Source organism: Rhinoraja longicauda, chromosome 27 (assembly GCF_053455715.1).
Source record: "Rhinoraja longicauda isolate Sanriku21f chromosome 27, sRhiLon1.1, whole genome shotgun sequence".
Lineage (NCBI taxonomy): Eukaryota > Metazoa > Chordata > Chondrichthyes > Rajiformes > Arhynchobatidae > Rhinoraja > Rhinoraja longicauda.
In genome coordinates this window covers 27,318,981-27,338,316 of record NC_135979.1, presented here as the reverse complement: position 1 = coordinate 27,338,316, position 19,336 = coordinate 27,318,981, and the positions used below count along the sequence as shown (strand labels likewise).

The 19,336-nt window shown below is 46.2% G+C and overlaps 1 protein-coding gene across 1 annotated transcript in view; it reads right to left on the bottom strand.

Annotated features, from left to right (window-relative positions):
* The window catches only part of epha10 (EPH receptor A10), a 510,644-nt gene that overhangs the window by 64,036 nt on the left and 427,272 nt on the right, over window positions 1-19,336 (bottom strand). Inside the window, exons 8-9 of the mRNA XM_078423327.1 lie at window positions 18,409-18,517; window positions 9,809-9,864 (exon numbers count right to left, since the gene is read on the bottom strand). Coding sequence (XP_078279453.1) covers window positions 9,809-9,864; window positions 18,409-18,517 — 165 coding nt within the window. The remainder of the gene's footprint in view (window positions 1-9,808; window positions 9,865-18,408; window positions 18,518-19,336) is intronic.

Below are 19,336 nucleotides of genomic sequence, written 5' to 3'. Positions count from 1 at the left end.
ATCCTCGATAACAAATTAAAGGTATTTATTCCCAAAATGCTGGAGTAACTCAGCAGGTCAGGCAGCATCTCAGGAGAGAAGGAATGGGTGACGTTTCGGGTCGAGACCCTTCTTCAGACTGATGTCAGGGGGGCGGGACAAAGGAAGGATATAGGTGGAGACAGGAAGATAGAGGGAGATCTGGGAATGGGGAGGGGAAGAGAGGGACAGAGGAACTATCTAAAGTTGGAGAAGTCGATGTTCATACCACTGGGCTGCAAGCTGCCCAGGCGAAATATGAGGTGCTGTTCCTCCAATTTCCGGTGGGCCTCACTATGGCACTGGAGGAGGCCCATGACAGAAAGGTCAGACTGGGAGTGGGAGGGGGAGTTGAAGTGCTCAGCTACCGGGAGATCAGAATGGCCAACGCGGACCGAGCGCAGGTGTTGAGCGAAGCGATCGCCGAGCCTGCGTTTGGTTTCGCCGATGTAAAGAAGTTGACATCTGGAACAGCGGATGCAATAGCTTGATTAACAAATTATATCAGTTTCCCCACAAGTACGTTTAACTAATCTGACCTATCGTTTCCTGGTTTCCACAGGCCCTTCGGCCCACCAAGTCCACGCCGACTATCGATTATCAGTTCACATAGTTCTATGTTATCCCACTTTCTCATCCACTGCTGACACATTGGGTCTCATTTTACAGAGGACAGTCAACCTACCAAACCACACACCTTTGGGATTTGGGAGGAAACTAGAGAATCCGGGGAGAATCCATGCAGTCACAGGTAGAACATGCAAACTCCACGCAGACAGCACCAGTGGTCAGGATTGAACCAGGATTTCTAGCTGTGTCACCCTTAATTCATTTATTGGAAAGTGACACACATTTCCTTCCATCCAAACCATCATTGCAGAATCTGAACTTTGAAATCTCCAATTTTAAGTAATACCCACCTAACCCCTCTTTCTGTCTCCCCCTGACCTGCTGTGCACCCATTTCTCCCCCAACCTGCCCCTCTTTGCCCAACCCCCATTTCCCTTTCACCTTTATCCCTCCCTCTGACTTCACATTCACTCACCTTCTCTCCTTCTCTGATACCCTCCTCATCTCCAGCCTTTGCCACTTACATCTGCCACTCGACATCCCTCCTAACCTGTATCCACCTATCACTTGTCAGACTTTGTCCCATCCCCGCCTTTCATTTCTAGCTTTCTCCCCCATCTACTACAATCAGTCTGAAGACGAGTCCCGACCTGAAACATTGCCTGTCCAATCTCTCTGGAAGATGTATAAGAAGATAACTGCAGATGCTGGTACAAATCGAAGGTTTTTATTCACAAAATGCTGGAGTAACTCAGCAGGTCAGGCAGCATCTCGGGAGAGAAGGAATGGAAGATGTTGCCCCAACTGCTGAGTTCCTCCAGCACTTTGTGTTTTGCTCAAAATTCTGCAGTTCCTTGAGTCACCATGCCACAAGCACGGATGTTCGGGAAGGGCAATGGCAAGTGTTTGCACCTAACACATTACAACCGGTTTAGCAAACGTGCAAGTTGCTGTGGCTTACACCTCCGGTGTAAAAGTCAGCACTTAACTGCCCTTCTCCTAACAGAAATCTCTCTTGACAATTCGTCACTAATTAAGCTTCAGACATTTAATGGAACAGGACAGATTAAACAGTGCTTGATCTGCACCATTCAATACGACAGCCAGGTTGCCAATCTTGTTGGCACTCCCGTGGGACTGGTAACAATTAGGTTAGAGCGTTTACAATGTACAAACTGACCCGGCTTCTTTGAAACACTGCGCGTGAAGAGGGACCGACCGGTTTGGCTGGTGTTCGTAATATATTGCAATGTTTATGAAATTTGAACTCAGAAAGCATGAATAAGACGGAGGCAAAGTGAGCGTGAGGCAGTCGCAAACAAAATAAAGTGAGAAATATGGACAAATGGAGAGAGAAAGGGATGCAGACACAGTACATGCCAAGAAGCAAACGCACAGAAAATATAACCAGACAACCGAGGAATGGACAGATGAATGCCAGAGAGAGGAATAAAATGCTGCGGTGATCGATGGTAAACCTGGAATTACTATCAATTTCAGATGAAGAGCCGAGGATCCCATGCTTGTTGCTCAGTATGTAATTTAGGATTATCCAGACTATTCACCTGCAACAGCTCCCCTAATACCTTCTATAAAGACTAATCAATATTGCTGAGATGGCGATCAATACTCTGAAATCGCACACCAGACAAGAGAATCTTGCCGCAGAAAGTGTAATAAAATGATTGCCGCGGCTTTCCAGTTGGGCCACGTACAACGTATAATTTAGTTCCTGTGCATATGTTGTTTACATTTGCATTGTTAGGTTTGGCTTCACTTCGATTCATAGAGTCATAGATAGAATCATAGAGTCATACAGCAGAGAAACAGGCCCTTCCTGCCCACACCGACCAATATGTCCCGTCTGCACTAGTCCCACCTGCCTACGTTTGGCCCATTTCTCCCTACTTATTCTGGAATTAGCTCTCGAGTGTTCATTCAACAGCAGTGAAGATCTAGATTCGTGAAGACATGCCTTTTGGCTCAGCCAGAATATGAAATGAGTAAATTGTCTTCATCATAAATCCACTCTATTACCCTATCCTATCCAATTTAATCTTGAATATTGACAAGATTTACCTCAACTATTAACCCAGTTAGCTTTACAAATCTCCGTAAAATGTTTTGTCATTCTCTGTTCCAACCTCCTTACATTCAGTTTGTTTTTACGATCAATTAACCACTTACAATATTCTGTCACTGTCTACAACCTTCCATCATCTTCAGCCTCTTCAACCATAATCTTCACGAATCCATCAAAATTGGATTCTCTCTCATTCCTTTTTGTTATGTTTTATTATGTTGTTGGGGGTCAAGGAAAGAGCGTTGACATCGCGGCCCTGGTTCCACCAATCTTTCCACCACCACCACGCACAAGAAGCACAAGACGCACAAGACGCAATTGTAGGCAGATGCCGAGGAGTATGTTCAGCTCTGAATGAACAATTTCTAATCTTGTGATGTGGACTCGATAAGAAGATTATGTTGCCTACCGAGTACGCTATGTTGCTGCAAGTAATCATCTCATTGTTCCATTTCTGGACGTATGACAATAAAACATTCTTGAATCTTGACTCTTTTAGTTTAGTTTGGTTTAGAGATACAGCACGGAAACAGGCCCTTCGGCCCACCGGGTCCGCGCCGACCAGCGATCCCCGCACATTAACACTATCCGATACCCACTAGGGGCAATTTTTACATTTACCAAGCCAATTAACCTGCAAACCTGTACGTCTTTGGAGTACTACACTGGAGATGTCTACCAATGGCACCACATGCTGGGCAGAAAAGCTAGCGGAGAGGGACAATTCAAAGTTTGGGCAAATCATTGGGCTAAATACTGAATCACCCTACCAACAACTAGCGGGCAGTCCTAAGCTCTTTGGAGACCCTTTGGACTACCTTTGATCGGACTTTCTCTCGCACTAAACGTTATTCACATTATTCCCTTTATCATGTATCTGTACACTGTGGAAGGCTCGATTGTAATCATGCATTGTCTTTCTGGTTAGCACGCGGCAAAAGCTATTCACTGTACCTCGGTTCACGTGACAATAAACTAAACTAAACTAATTAATAGAACCAGTAACTCATACGGCCACCTGTGACTTCACTAAAAGTACAGATAAGACCAACTTTACTAGCTAGATGCTATTTTTATTTTGACTAAGAAGAACAGCAAGTTGAAATGAAAACATGGTTAACTTTTGTTTGTCAATTAAGGTAGAAGAACAGGCTTATTGAATATACTGCAGTACATGCTGAGAGAGAGAAGAGAGAGAGAGAGAAAGAGAGAGAGAAAGAGAGAGAGAAAGTTTGCAAGTTATAGGAGTAGAATTAGGCCATTCGGCCCATCGAGTCCACTCCGCCATTCAATCATGGCTGATCTCTGCCTCCTGATCCCATTTTCCTGCCTTCTCCCCATAACCCTTGACACCCGTTCTGATCAAGAATTTGTCTACCTCTGCCTTCAAAATATCTTTTTTTAAAAGCCGATCGAGGTTCAAAAGGGATCAAGGTTTCAGATAAAAAACACCTTAAAAAAAATAAAGAGAGAGAGAGAAAGATAAAGAGAGACAGAGCTAGGCCATCTCCACACTGGCTGTCACACACAGGAGTCCCTGATGTGCAGAAGGGCATGTTGCTTTATTAATGAGTATTCTGAATTTCTTGATTAGATCGGGTGTCAAGGGTTAGGGGAAGAAGGCAGGAAAATGGGATCAGGAGGTAGAGATCAGGTAGTTGTTTGTAACCCAGAATGTTCTTTCTCCATTCATTGATCTGAATCCTTGAAACCTGCTCACATTTCATTCCATCCAGTCATTTCGCAGAAGGCTGGGTTAAGACAGCTCTTGTTTCTTCCTCTCTCTGCATGTGGCTTCAGTTTAGTTTAGTTGTCAAAAGTGCCCTGCTTGCGACTGCAACATATGTTATTGAAACATATAAGATAATTAGGGGATTGGACACGTTAGAGGCAGGAAACATGTTCCCAATGTTGGGGGAGTCTAGAACAAGGGGCCACAGTTTAAGAATAAGGGGTAGGCCATTTAGAACGGAGATGAGGAAGAACTTTTTCAGTCAGAGAGTGGTGAAGGTGTGGAATTCTCTGCCTCAGAAGGCAGTGGAGGCCAGTTCGTTGGATGCTTTCAAGAGAGAGCTGGATAGAGCTCTTAAGGATAGCGGAGTGAGGGGGTACTGATTGAGAGTGATCAGCCATGATCGCATTGAATGGCAGTGCTGGCTCGAAGGGCTGAATGGCCTACTCCTGCACCTATTGTCTATTGTCTATTCTCTATTGACTGCGAATATCCAGACCAGACCAGACCAGCCCACACATCCCATGTGAATGACTGCTCACTGAGGCTTTTCCCTGGTGGCATCAAGGCCATCCGCCCAGCACCTGATGCTGCCCTGGCCTGGATGTCTACCCTTGGCCTACAACTTTAGGCTGTGCACGACACACGCAAGAAGAAGTTTAGTTTGGTTCAGTTTAGTTTATTGTCGCGTGTACCGAGCGAGGTGCAGTGTGAAGCTATTGATGCATGCTAACCAGGGAAGATTGGGATAAGAATATCTACCTTTGGAATCCATTTCTGACTCAGCGTTGCTGCCTTGCGAATGACACTCTGTATTCATGGTGCCAGGATTAGGTGGTAGTGGAGCTGGAGAAGATTGGAACACCACTGCAAGTTTTACAGTTTGACGCCTATCAACTACAATTGGGGGACACAAGGAACTGCAGAGGCTGGAATCTTGTGCAAATCACAAAATGCTGGAGTAACTCAGAAGTTCAGGCAGCCTCTGTATAGGGAATGGACAGGCAACATTTTGGGTTGGGACCCTTCTGTAGAATCTTCTTCCAGTCTGAGGAAGGGTCCCAACCCGAAACATCGCCTACCCATTCCCTCCACAGATGCTGCCTGACTCGCTGAGTTCCTCCAGCACCTTGTGTTTTGCTCAAGAGGTTCATAAATTCCAGGAGCAGAATTAGGCCATTCGGCCCATCGTCTACTCCACCATTCAATCGTGGCTAATCTATCTTTGCCGCTCAAGCCCATTCTGCCTTCTCCCCATAACCCCTTACCCCCTTACTAATCAATAACCTGTCAATCTCCACCTTACAAATATCCATTGACTTGGTATGTGTAGGAAGGAACTGCAGATGCTGGATTAAATCAAAGATGGACACCTAATGCTGGAGTAACTCAGCAGGACAGGCAGCATCTTTGGAGAGAAGGAATGGATGACGTTTCGGGTCGAGACCCTTGTTCAGACTGATGTCAGGGGAGTGGGCAGTACATAGATAAGGAAGTGTAAGGTGTGACAACAGTACATCGGGGATGAAGATTGCTGGGGTTTAAACAAAATGAGATGTCCTGGGCCTCCTCTATTATCAGAGTGAGGCCCAGCACAAATTGGAGGAACAGCACCTCATATTTGGCTTGGACAGCTGACACCCCAGCGGTATGAACATTGACTTCTCTAACTTCAAGTAACATTTGCTTTCCCTCGCTCTCCATCCCCTCCCCTTCTCAGTTCTCCGACCAGTCTTACTGTCTCCGACTACATTTTATCTCCGTTTGCTTTGTTGTTACCTCTCCCAACTAACAATGATCTATTCTACATTTTTCTTTATCTCCATCCCCTTTGTCCTATTTTCACATCTTGCACTTCCTTATCTAAACACCGCCTTATCTATGTACCACCCACTCCCCTGACATCAGTCTGAAGAAGGGTCTCGACCCGAAACGTCACCTATTCCTTCTCTCCATTGACGAACACACTCGGCCCCGCTCCCCGAACACACTCTGTTAACCTACACTGTCTGGGCCTACAGCGGCCCGCGCGGGCCTACACTGTCTGGGGCTACAGCAGCCCCCGGGCCTGCAGTGTCCCCCGGGCCTGCAGTGTTCGGGCCTACAGCGCCCCCCGGACCAAAAACGGAACAGGGCAGTCCCGTACGGGACAAACCAATTTAGCCCAATGTACGGGATGTCTCGGCTAATATGGGACAGTTGGCAACCCTAGCCTCCACAGCCCTCTGTGGTAATGAATTCCACATTTGGGGCTCTTTTCTTTGTATAATAAAGAAGATTAATGGATGATCAGATGGAGATGTTATTGATTATGAAGAAGAGGTATTTCTAATTGTGGACGATTCAAAATGAAGAACCAAAATTTTAGAATTAATATTTGTAAATCCAAGTTGAGTGTGTAGAACCCAGAACCGAAGAGTCATTGCAACAAATAACAAGCTCCTCTGAGGTGAATCCAAAAGTCCATGAGGAAATAGAAGAATAAGGTGATGGGTTAGATGATCGAGTCTACAATGACAAATGAACAGCACCACCGTTTACTCGGGTCATTCTGTGCTGACTCATATATGTAACGTAAGATAAATGTGTTTGACACCTTGTCCTTTTTTTGTACAAGGACGCAGGGTGTATTTATTGAGCTGAGAGAGAAGGAATTAGGGAGGAATGCACACAGTATTCCCTTTAGCAAGCATCCATTTGTCGTAATTACAGTTATAATAACCAGCAACATCTAAGTAACGATTATTTCCAAGAATTATTTAGACTTTAGTTTAGAAATGCAGTGTGGAGACAGGTTCGTCAGCCCACAGAGTCCTCGCCGACCAGCGATCACCACGCACAAGAGCAGTATCCTACACACACTGGGGACAACTCACAACTTTACTGAAGCCAATTCACCCACAAACCTGTACGTCTTTGGCGTGTGGGTGGAAAACGCAGCACCCGGACAAAAACCCACGCGGGTCACAGGTATAAACTCCATACAGACAGCACCTGTAGTCAGGATGGAACCCGGGTCTCTGGCGCTGTGAGGCAGCAACTCTACCGCTGCACCACCGTGCTCAGTTATTTCATAATTCTCAAGCATTAAAAATACAAAGTTACGGATTATAAAAGGAAGCAGCGAGAAGCAGCCAAATATTTGAATAATGACAGGATTGAGCACATTAAGAGATTTACTCATGGTGCAGATTGCCTCCAGATTCTATTGCTTTTAAATGCTTGAATGCCCTCCCTGGGATAGCTCTGTGATTGTGATGGATATTCACTATCCCGGCTTAAAGGTATATTGCTGACCTCAGATTTCTGGCACAGCAGCAGAAGCTGATCAAGGTTCAAAAGGCTTATTGTGGACTTAGATAAGCCTCTGACGATACATATTGCCTATCATTACATTTTGACATTATCAAGAGCAACAACGTTGACCGTAATGACTTTCGGATTCTAGCATTCCTAACCCCAGAACTGATGTATTAATAAGAACCATAAATTGCACATTGGCCTCATCACGATTGTGATGTTAGTAAAAAAAAAATGGAGGTCCACATTTAGTTAATCATGTCATGCTATTTATTCCCTTGGCCTGCTCAATGTAACCATCACGTACAGGTGAAGATAGACACAAAAAGCTGGAGTAACTCAGCGGGTCAGGCAGCATCTCAGGAGAGAAGGAATGGGAGATGTTTCGGGTCGAGTCTGAAGAAGGGTCTTGACCCGAAACGTCACCCATTCCTTCTCTCCTGAGATGCTGCCTGACCCGCTGAGTTACTCCAGCATCTTGTGTCTACCTTTCAATTTGAACAAGCATCTGCAGTTATTTTCCATCACATACAGGTGATGTCATCTAGGAGAGAGACAGTATATTAGGATACTATGAGGTGTAAGAAAATAACTGCAGATGCTGGTACAAATCGAAGGTATTTATTCACAAAATGCTGTAGTAACGCAGCAGGTCAGGCAGCATCTCAGAAGAAAGGTCTCGACCCGAAACGTCACCCATTCCATCTCTCCTGAGATGCTGCCTGACTTGCTGAGTTACTCCAGCATTTTGAGGATACTACGAGGGTTTAGTTTAGTTTAGATTAGTTTAGTTTAGTTTAGTTTAGTTTAGTTTAGTTTAGTTTAGTTTAGTTTAGTTTAGTTTAGTTTAGTTTAGTTTAGTTTAGTTTAGTTTAGTGACACAGCGCGGAAACAGGCCCTTCCGCCGACCCTGCGATCCCCGCACATTAACACTATCCTACACACACTAGGAACAATTTACATTTACACCAAGCCAATTAACCTACAAACCTGCACGTCTTCGGAGTGTGGGAGGAAAACGAAGATCTCGGAGAAAACCCACGAGGTCACGGGGAGAACGTACAAACTTCGCACAGACAGCACCCGTAGTCAGGATTGAACCCGGGTCTCTGGTGCTGTAAGCGTTGTAAGGCAGCAACTCTACCGCTGCGCCACCGTGCTGCACTGCCGAGCCGAGGGTTTTGAGGAGTTGCAGGGAAAAGACACAGAGTGCAGACTTCACCCTCTATCCTCGACAACCTGTTGCCTGCTGCCCATTAGGATATCTTTCTAGTATTGCAAGTACTGTACTTGTGGCTTGGAAATCCTTTGTACATTGTAACCTCTGTAGAAATGACTCCTCAGAATTAAACGTGCTTCTGGGTTGGGATAAGGGACCCACAGCTGGAGATAGTGATTATTGACAGCTAAACACATTCACGAAAGAGACCAAGGCAGTGAAATAAATTACTTTGAAATATAGATTTGTATCGTATAATCTCATTAAAGTGAGGGTACCGGTAGATATTTTATAACAAACAGGGATTAATATTGTGACAAGGTGAGGATTCTGGAAGGGAGTACACTCATTATCATCACACGATCTGTGTGCAGAAGCCACTGCTCCAGGAGCTATGAACGAGCCAGTTGTACAGGACCTGGGGAGCATGGTTAGAAACATAGAAACATAGAAAATAGGTGCAGGAGTAGGCCATACGGCCCTTCGAGCCTGCACCGCCATTCAATATGATCATGGCTGATCATCCAGCTCAGTATCCCGTACCTGCCTTCTCTCCATACCCCCTGATCCCTTTAGCCACAAGGGCCACATCTAACTCCCTCTTAAATATAGCCAATGAACTGGCCTCAACTACCTTCTGTGGCAGAGAATTCCACAGATTCACCACTCTCTGTGTGAGGAAATGTTTTCTCATCTCGGTCCTAAAAGACTTCCCCCTTATCCTTAAGCTGTGACCCCATAGGCTCACCCACATATTGCGCGGCAGAAGGTGCCATTGAGTCCAAACCACACAAACAAATCTACTCTCGGAGCCTCCTTACCACGGCAATATTAACACAGTGCTCTCAGTCTCTGTGACTCTGAATGTCGGCATCGTGTTACTTACAATGGAAATAAAGTTCCTCGTCTCCGTCCTGATTGGTCTTGCTGTATCCACAGTGCCTGAAACAGAGAAGGTTCAAGGTCATGTTTAGTGCGGGCAGACACAAAATGCTGGAGTAACTCAGCGGGTCAGGCAGCATCACTGGAGAGAAGGAACGGGTGGCGTTTCGGGTCGAGACCCTTCTTCAGACTCAAGGTTTAGTGCCACTGGCAGAGGGTGAGATTGCAGGCAATTTATTTTGAGTAACATGGAAACGTTCTCCCCTTGACCTGCATGGGTTTTCTCTGAGATCTTCGGTTTCCTCCCACACTCCAAAGACGTACAGGTTTGTAGGTTAATTGGCTGGGCAAATGTAAAAAAAATAAAAAAATTGTCCCTAGTGTGTGTAGGATAGTGTTAATGTGTGGGGATCGCTGGGTGGCGTAGACCCGGTGGGCCGAAGGGCTTGTTTCTGCGCTGTCTCTCTAATTTAAATCTAAATCTAAAATCTAATTTTCCTTAAATAGAAGGATCTGAGGCTAGAGTATATAACTGGATCTCATCAATAAGATTCTACAGGACAGAAATAAGCTCTTTGGCCCACCAAGTCTATGGCAACCATCGACCACCAATGCTGACACAATTTTATTCCTCTCATGGCCCATCAAATCTCCCAGATTCTACCACTCACCTGCACACGAGAGGCAATTCACTGCAGCCTCCAACTACCTAGAATCCGCTCCAGTCTGGGATGCAGGAGGCAAATGAAGCACTCGGCAGAAATGCCAAGCAGTCACGAGGAGAACGTGCAAGTTCCACACAGGCAGTACCCAAGGTCAGGGTCGAACCTGGAACCGTGAGGCAGCAGCTCTGCCAGTTGTGACTTTGCACCTCATTCTGTTATCTCTGCCTTGAACTGACCACCAGCCCAAGGTATTTTTTAGATTTTTTTTAGATTTAGAGATACCGCGCGGAAACAGGCCCTTCGGCCCACCGAGTCCGTGCCGCCCTGCACACTAACACTAACACTAGGAACAATTTTTTTTTAACATTTACCCAGTCAATTAACCTACTCTTTGGAGTGTGGGAGGAAACCGAAGATCTCGGAGAAAACCCACGCAGGTCACGTGGAGAACGTACAAACTCCGTACAGACGGCGCCCGTAGTCGGGATCGAACCTGAGTCTCCGGCGCTGCATTCGCTGTAAGGCAGCAACTCTACCGCTGCGCCACCGTGCCGCTCTATCTCCTCCCTAAGTTGAAGTGGGAGTGGAATGGTGTGTTGAAGGGCAGGGAACAGGGTGATCAGGGCCCTTGCGGCTGAACAAAGGCATTCTGCGACACAGTTCACCCAAACTGTGATTGAAAAGCAATTGACTTGCAGATGCTGCAAATCAGAAATAAATCTGGGATGCGCTGGAAATACAAAGCGGGCCAGTCAGCATCTGCGGAAAGAGAAATAGAGTTGATGATTCAGGTCCACGACTATTCCTCGGAGCATCCATCAATTTCTGTCTTCACTTCAGGTCGCCCAGTCTGCATTTGGTTTCTACAAGGTAAAGGCGGGCATCTTGTGAGAATGGAAAGTAAACGATAAATTGGAGTGGATTCATAGAATTGCTCTTTCACATGAGAGTAGTGTTACTATCCCTGACTGGTGGGAAGGGAAGAGTTCAAAGGGCTGGTGTTGCATCTGTTGTTCTATACATGTATCTATCCCTGGAAATGGTAACAGGAGCTGGATCCGATCCCTAGCCCTGATCCCCCTAAACATACCCTGACCCAAACTCTGCAAACCTAATTTTAACTCCAACTCTCCAAACCCCACCCCAAAGGGCCTGACCCACTTAGGGAATTTTTTAGGCGACTGCCGGCGACTGTCATAGTCGTAGCAGGTCGCCGAAAAAACAGCGACTGGACCCCCCCACGACAATGTCTACGACAAGCTACAACAACCTAGTCGACGTCAAGCTACGGCAAGCTACCGACAACCGGCGACCCAATTGTCACGAGTAGGACGTCCACCTACGGCCGCACCTACGACAACCTACGACCCACACAGGCAGCAACCTACGACAACCGAAGCCAACCTACGTCCACCCGCGGCAAGCTACGACAAGCTACGACCCTGTCGGCGACAACTGAAGACAATTCACGTCATTTTGGCTTCCGGTTTTGCTGCCGGTACCTGGAGACATGGGTAGTCGCCAATGGAATTCACCGAAGTCAGTACCAGCGACAACCTACGTCACCTGGCGACAACCTGTGACAGCACCTACGCCAGGAGACGTCAAGCTACGCCCATTGGCGTCAAACCCACTGTCACCGAAAATGTTTCAACATTCTGAAAATCCAGCGGTGACCAGGAAGACGTAGGTTGAAGTAGGTAGCCGCCAATGATCTTTGGGCGACTGAGGAGATGACTCACGACCATACAGGCGACACCCCGGCGACCGTGTGGCGACAGCCTAGTCGCCTGTAGTCGCCTAAAAAACCCGTCTGTGGGACAGGGGTTTAACTCTGATCCCTGCAGCTCTAACCCGAACACCCTAACCCTAACATTAATGCAACATCAACATTAATGCAAACTCTAACCTCGCCATATCCATCGTACCACTGCCAAGTCTGTTTCTCAATGTGAGTCCCCATACTGATCAAGACAGAAGTTGAAGCGAAGTAGTGAGCAAATGTGAACTGCTTCCAATACAATGCTACTCCACCTGCCTGGGTGTCGGCAAGCCACACATGCGAAGCTGGAAGCAATTTGCCTACCTTTGAAAAACATTCAAGAATCACTGATCACTTTTCAGCAATTGATTTTCCAATTAAATCCTGTCATGCAGCACAAATAAAAATTACACAGTGTGATAGAATTTCTAGATCCGTATCTCCCGACCCATTCTATCAAAGTCTCCCATAATCTTAATCATAATCAGGTCACCTCTCTGTTTCCCCTTGCCTGTCTGCTCAAGCTTTTCTGAAAGTTGTTAGTTCTGTTATCATTTTCTTTTACATCGCGTCCAATGCCTCCATGTTATTTTTATACATGGAAATCAAGGTTCTGAGTATGGGCTAGCCACATTTAATACCCAATCTCTGCTTTTCAATGTTATCTCTTCTGAGAGCCTTGGTGAATTTTTTTCTTCTTTTTAAAATGCTAAATTACCTTGCGTTATTATTTTCCCAGCCTACTTATACGTACACTTAGATCCCTCAGCTCCTCTGCTCCTGTTACATCCTTGTCTTATTTCCTACCAAAACCAACACTCTCATTTCACTCTATTGCACTTTATTTCCCAATGTTTATTATTAATGTATTATAATTCATTATTTATAATTTGTCTTGGTCATCTAGATGATTGGCTATCTGCCAATTTGATGCTGTCTGAAAATAATTTCCGAGTCCCAAGTCCAATCATTAGTCATGTCATTTCTCAATTCCCATTTCATCGCTGTTCTTGGGCGTGCAGTGTAGGTTTACTAGGTTAATTCCCGGAATGGCGGGACTGTCATATGTTGAAAGACTGGAGCGACTAGGCTTGTATACACTGGAATTTAGAAGGATGAGAGGAGATGTTATCGAAACATATAAGATTATTAAGGGGTTTAGAGATTTAGAGATACAGCGCGGAAACAGGCCCTTCGGCCCACCGAGTCCGCGCCGCCCAGCGATCCCCGCACATTAACACTATCCTATACACATTAGGGACAATTTTTACATTTACCCAGTCAATTAACCTACATACCTGTACGTCTTTGGAGTGTGGGAGGAAACCGAAGATCTCGGAGAAAACCCACACAGGTCACGGGGAGAACGTACAAACTCCGTACAGACGGCGCCCGTAGTCAGGATCGAACCTGAGTCTCCGGCGCTGCATTCGCTGTAAGGCAGCAACTCTACCGCTGCACGACCGTGGAGACGTTAGAGGCAGGAAACATGTTCCCAATGTTGGGGGAGTCCGGAACCAGGGGCCACAGTTTAAGAATAAGAGGTAGGCCATTTAGAACAGAGATGAGGAAAAACTTTTTCAATCAGAGAGTTGTAAATCTGTGGAATTCACTGCCTCAGAAGGCAGTGGAGGCCAATTCTCTGCATGCATTCAAGAGAGAGCTAGATAGAGCTCTTAAGGATAGCGGAGTCAGGGGGTATGGGGAGAAGGCAGGAACGGGGTACTGATTGAGAATGATCAGCCATGATCACATTGAATGATGGTGCTGGCTCGAAGGGCTGAATGGCCTCCTCCTGCACCTATTGTCTATTGTCTATCGTTGTTCTTGTTTAGAGATATAGTCACGGTCTTTTATTTCATCCAACTGACCCTACTGCCACTGCCTGGGCTTAGATAAAGACATTGAGGAAGTTTTAATGTATTACAATTTTAAAATGAAGAGAAATCGAGGCAGAACTTCCTCGAGGCAGAATCGTGGGTGGCACGGTGGCGCAGCGGTAGAGCTGCTGCCTTACAGCGCCAGAGACCCGGTTTCCATCCTGACTACGGGTGTTGTCTGTACAGAGTTTGTACGTTCTCCCCGCGACCGTGTGGGTTTTCTCAGAGATCTTCAGTTTCCTCCCACACTCTAAAGACTTACAGGTTTGTAGGTTAATCGGCTTGGCGTAATTGTAAATTGTCCCGTGTGTGTGTAGCACAGTGTTAGTGCGTGGGATTGCTGGTCGGTGCGAACCTGTTGGGCCGAAGGGCCTGTTTCCGTGCTGTATCTCTAAGCTAAACAAAACTTGAACCACTTCTTCTCTCCCCCAGCCCTAGACTGATGGCCTGGCCATTCCTTCTTCTCCCACAACCATTGGGCAGAAGATACAGAAGCTTGAAACTGTGCATCACCTGACTTAGGATCAGCTTCTTCAACTCAGTTGGTTAAAAAAAAGCTTCTTCTCAGATGCTTTCCCTTATTAGCTGAGGCATCGAATGTAAGAGGTGTAAGTCCCAATCAAACAGTTTGGATAATGTTAGGACCAAGGTGAGAAAACATTTCTTCACACAGAGAGTGGTGAGTCTGTGGAATTCTCTGCCACAGAAGGTAGTTGAGGCCAGTTCATTGGCTATATTTAAGAGGGAGTTAGATGTGGCCCTTTTTGCTAAAGGGATCAGGGGGTATGGAGAGAAGGCAGGTACAGGCTACTGAGCAAGATGATCAGCCATGATCATATTGAATGGCGGTGCAGGCTCGAAGGGCCGAATGGCCTACTCCTGCACCTATTTTCTATGTTTCTATGTACAGGGAACAACTCCGCCCAAGACTGCAAGGGATTGCAGAGAGTTATAGATGTAGCCCAGTCCATACAGGCCAGAATCCCCACCATTGATTCCATCTACACTTCACGCTGCTTCAGAAAAGCAGCCAACATAATCAAAGACCTGTCCCACTGCAGTAATTTATTTTGCTCCAGTCGGGCAAAAGGTACGGAAGCTTGAAAGCGCGCACTGCCAGATTCAGGAACAGCTTCTTCCCCTCAGTCTTCTGAATGGTCCTGCCTTAAACTAGGGGAGTGTTCAATTCACCTCTACTCCATTGAGGACAATAGACAATAGACAATAGGTGCAGGAGGAGGCCATTCGGCCCTTCGAACAAGCACCGCCATTCAATGTGATCATGGCTGATCATTCTCAATCAGAACCGCGATCCTGCCTTCTCCCCATACCCCCTGACTCCGTTATCCTTAAGAGCTCTATCTAGCTCTCTCTTGAATGCATTCAGAGAATTGGCCTCCACTGCCTTCTGAGGCAGAGAATTCCACAGATTCACAACTCTCTGACTGAAAAAGCTTTTCCTCATCTCTGTTCTAAATGGCCTACCCCTTATTCTTAAACTGTGGCCCCTTGTTCTGGACTCCCCCAACATTGGGAACATGGTTCCTGCCTCTAACGTGTCCAACCCCTTAATAATCTTATACGTTTCGATAAGATCTCCTCTCATCCTTCTAAATTCCAGTGTATACAAGCCTAGTCGCTCCAATCTTTCAACATATGACAATCCCGCCATTCCGGGAATTAACCTAGTAAACCTACGCTGCACGCCCTCAATAGCAAGAATATCCTTCCTCACATTTGGAGACCTAAACTGCACACAGTACTCCAGGTGCAGTCTCACTAGGGCCCTGTACAACTGCAGAAGGACCTCCTTGCTCCATTGGTTTGTCTATGGAACTGATGGACTACAATGCTGAGCACTAGAGTCTGTGCTCTGTACCCTCCGCCTTGCTCTACCTAATTGTACTTGAGTTTGACTTGATTGTATTGATGTATAGCATTATCTGATTTGATTGGACAGCATGCAAACTATACCTCAGTACAGTGACAGCAATGAACCTAACCCTAAACCCAAACCTAGCCCAGCTACGATAAGCGATCACAACAGGACAGGCATTGACCCTGGGCTACCCTTGTCGGTGTAGAGGTCATCAGGCCATTGTGGAGAGATTGCTCCATTTGAAATCAAGCAACAAAACCGCTTTTCACTGCACGTGGTGATAATAATAATACTAAACTAAAGAAACTAAACTTTTTCCCAGATAGCATATGATAGATAGTCAGTCTTTTTCCTCGAATAGAAATGTCAGACACGAGAGGGCATAGCTTTAAGGTGAGAGTCGGAAAGTTTAAAAGGGATTTACAATGCAAATTATTTATACAGAGAGTCCTGGGTGCCTGGAACGCACTGCCAGAGGAAGTGGTGGAAGCAGACACAAGAGCAAGATTTAAGAAAGAGGCTAATAGACAGGCACACAGACAGGGGGGGGAGTGGAGTGATGGAGAGCATGTGCAGGCAGGTAGAATACATTTGCGTTCGAAGCAGAGTCCCGAACTGGGAAGAAACAGGAGAGAACAAGATTGAACTTCAAACTCATGACTTCAGATAGACATGCATTCAAGAGAGAGCTAGATAGAGCTCTTAAGGATAGCGGAGTCAGGGGGTATGAGGAGAAGGCAGGAACGGGATACTGATTGAGAATGATCAGCCATGATCACATTGAATGGTGGTGCAGGCTCGAAGGGCCGAATGGCCTACTCCTGCACCTATTGTCTGTTGTCTATTGTCTATTCTCCCGAAATGTCACCCATTCCTTCTCTCCAGAGATGCTGTCTGTCCCGCTGGGTTATTCCAGCTTTTTGTGTCTATCTTCGGTTTAAACCAGCATCTGCAGTTCCTTCCTACTGATCGTGACTTTGGCTGTCCCTGGATATGACTTCATGGACGCCCCACCAGCAGCAGATAGCAGTGCCCCAACATCTCCAACAGGATACCTTTCGTTCCCAACTTGTAGTTCTGAGATGTCGAGATCTTTGGTGCTGCATTACATTAGAATGGTGATGTGTAGCAGGAGGCTGTTGGGCCCAACTTGCCTGTGCTAGCTCTTTCTTCAGATCTTCTCCAAGTGGTAAAGAAATGTTGCTGTTGGAAAGGCCTGTGCAGTTTTCACAAGTTGAGCAGGACCACTTGGGCAGCTTACAACCCAGCGGTGTCACTATTGATGTCCCGAACTTCAAGTAACACTTGCATTCCCCCTCTCTCCGTCCATCCCCCACTCTCGTCATCCTACTAGTATAACTGTCATCCTGGTCAGTTTCACTGTTTGTATCCGCTCGTTATTACCTTCTCCACAGCCAACAATAGACCATTGTGGGCTCTACCTTTTCTTGATCATTGTTGCAGGCCTTAATTTGTCCTTTTGCATAACTTTCATTAATCTGTTCTTTGTACCTTTTCATACCTCTAGTTTCCCTCTCCCCTGACTCTTAGTGTGAAGAAGGGTCTCAACCCAAAACCTCACCTATTCCTTCTCTACCGACAATAGACAATAGGTGCAGGAGTAGGCCATTCGGCCCTTCGAGCCAGCACCGCCGTTCAATGTGATCATGGCTGATCATTCACAATCAGTACAGAGATGCTACCTGACACGCTGAGTTACTCCAGCATTTGGTGTCTATCTTCGGTGTAAGCCAGCATCTGCAGTTCCTTCCTGCACATTCAGAGGGACCTTGTTGCCTCAAATTGTTTGCTTGTAATAGCTCAATTAGACTCGGAATGAACCAGCAACTCGTGATGTGACAGGGCCAGACAAATTAACAAAAGATATTCAATGTCAATCTTAATTCCTCCTGACAGGGAGAGGGAAGAAAAGGCATCATGTAACACACTGAAAGCAACACAATTAAATTAGGGTATTGCCATCTCAGTCCACTGAGATTTCATTGGTCAGGCGTGTGTCTAGTTTCTCAACCTGGTTAATTTCCCAGAAAATTGTAGAGAACATTTGATTAATTCCTCTCTCTCCCTCTCTCTCTCTCCCCCTCTCTCTCTCTCTCTCTCTCTCTCTCTCTCTCGTCCAACACACAGTGATCTAGTATTTTCAACATTCACATCGTCAAGTTTAGCAGATTGGTGAAAACAAAAAGATTGATCGACTGCTGAGGAAGTCAAAATGGGTTACTCCAGCAATTTGTGTCTATCTTCGGTATAAACCAGCATCGGCAGTGCCTTCCTGCACACGAGTCAAAATTGGTTCTGTTCTCAGGAGGGGCATTGATGCAAAGAGTGGAGGTATGACACTGAGGGGGGGGGGGGGGGGGGGGTTGAAGCCTCTCCTATATACCTGGTTGTATTTACCTTCGCCAAATGATGAATCCGAAGACCATTGACACCAGGACGATCAGACCCGCTACTGAAACCACGGCGATGACAATCACTGGGTTTTGCTCACGGGAAACCATGGCAACTACGGAAAGAAAATAAAAGTAGTGTGTTTACATTCAACATGCATGGACATTGATTCGAGTTCCAACATGGTGTGTCTGCTTGAGGGGTATTATTCACAGAGTCATACAGCACTGAGACAGGCCCTCGATCCACCTTACCCACATCGACCCACTTGCCCCATCTACACCAGTCCGACCTGCCAACGCTTGGCCCATATCCCTCCAAATCTTTCCTATCCATGTACCTGTCCAAATGTTTTTTCAACTATCTCCTCTGGTAACCTGTTCCATATGCCTACCACCGTTTCAGTAGAAAAGTTGCCCCTCACGTTCCTATTAAATGTTTCCCCCTCACCTTAAACCTATGTCCTCTGGTTCTCCTGCACTGGTTCCGTGAACTTACCCTAACTAATACTCTCATGATCTTATACACCTCCTATAAGATCACCCTCATCCTCCTGCGCTCCAAGGAATAGAGTCCCAGCCTGCTCAACCTCTCCCTATAGCTCAGACCCTCGTGTCCTGACATCATTCTCCACACCCTTTCCAGCAGGTATGCACACCGATGTTCATAGATTCATACAATCACGGGGCAAGGCCATTCAGCCCAACATGTTCATGCCACCATCGAGCACTCATTTTACACTAAACCTACATTAATCCCTTTCATATTCTCCCCATATACCCGTATTTCCCACACAGACGGTAAATGGCAGAACTCTGGAGAAAGTTGCAGAACAGAGAGATCTTGGTAAAAAGGTGCATGTTTCCCTAAACGTGGGGAGAGAGGTGGGCAGTGTGATAAAGGCATTTGGCACGCCTGCCTTCATTGGGAAGAG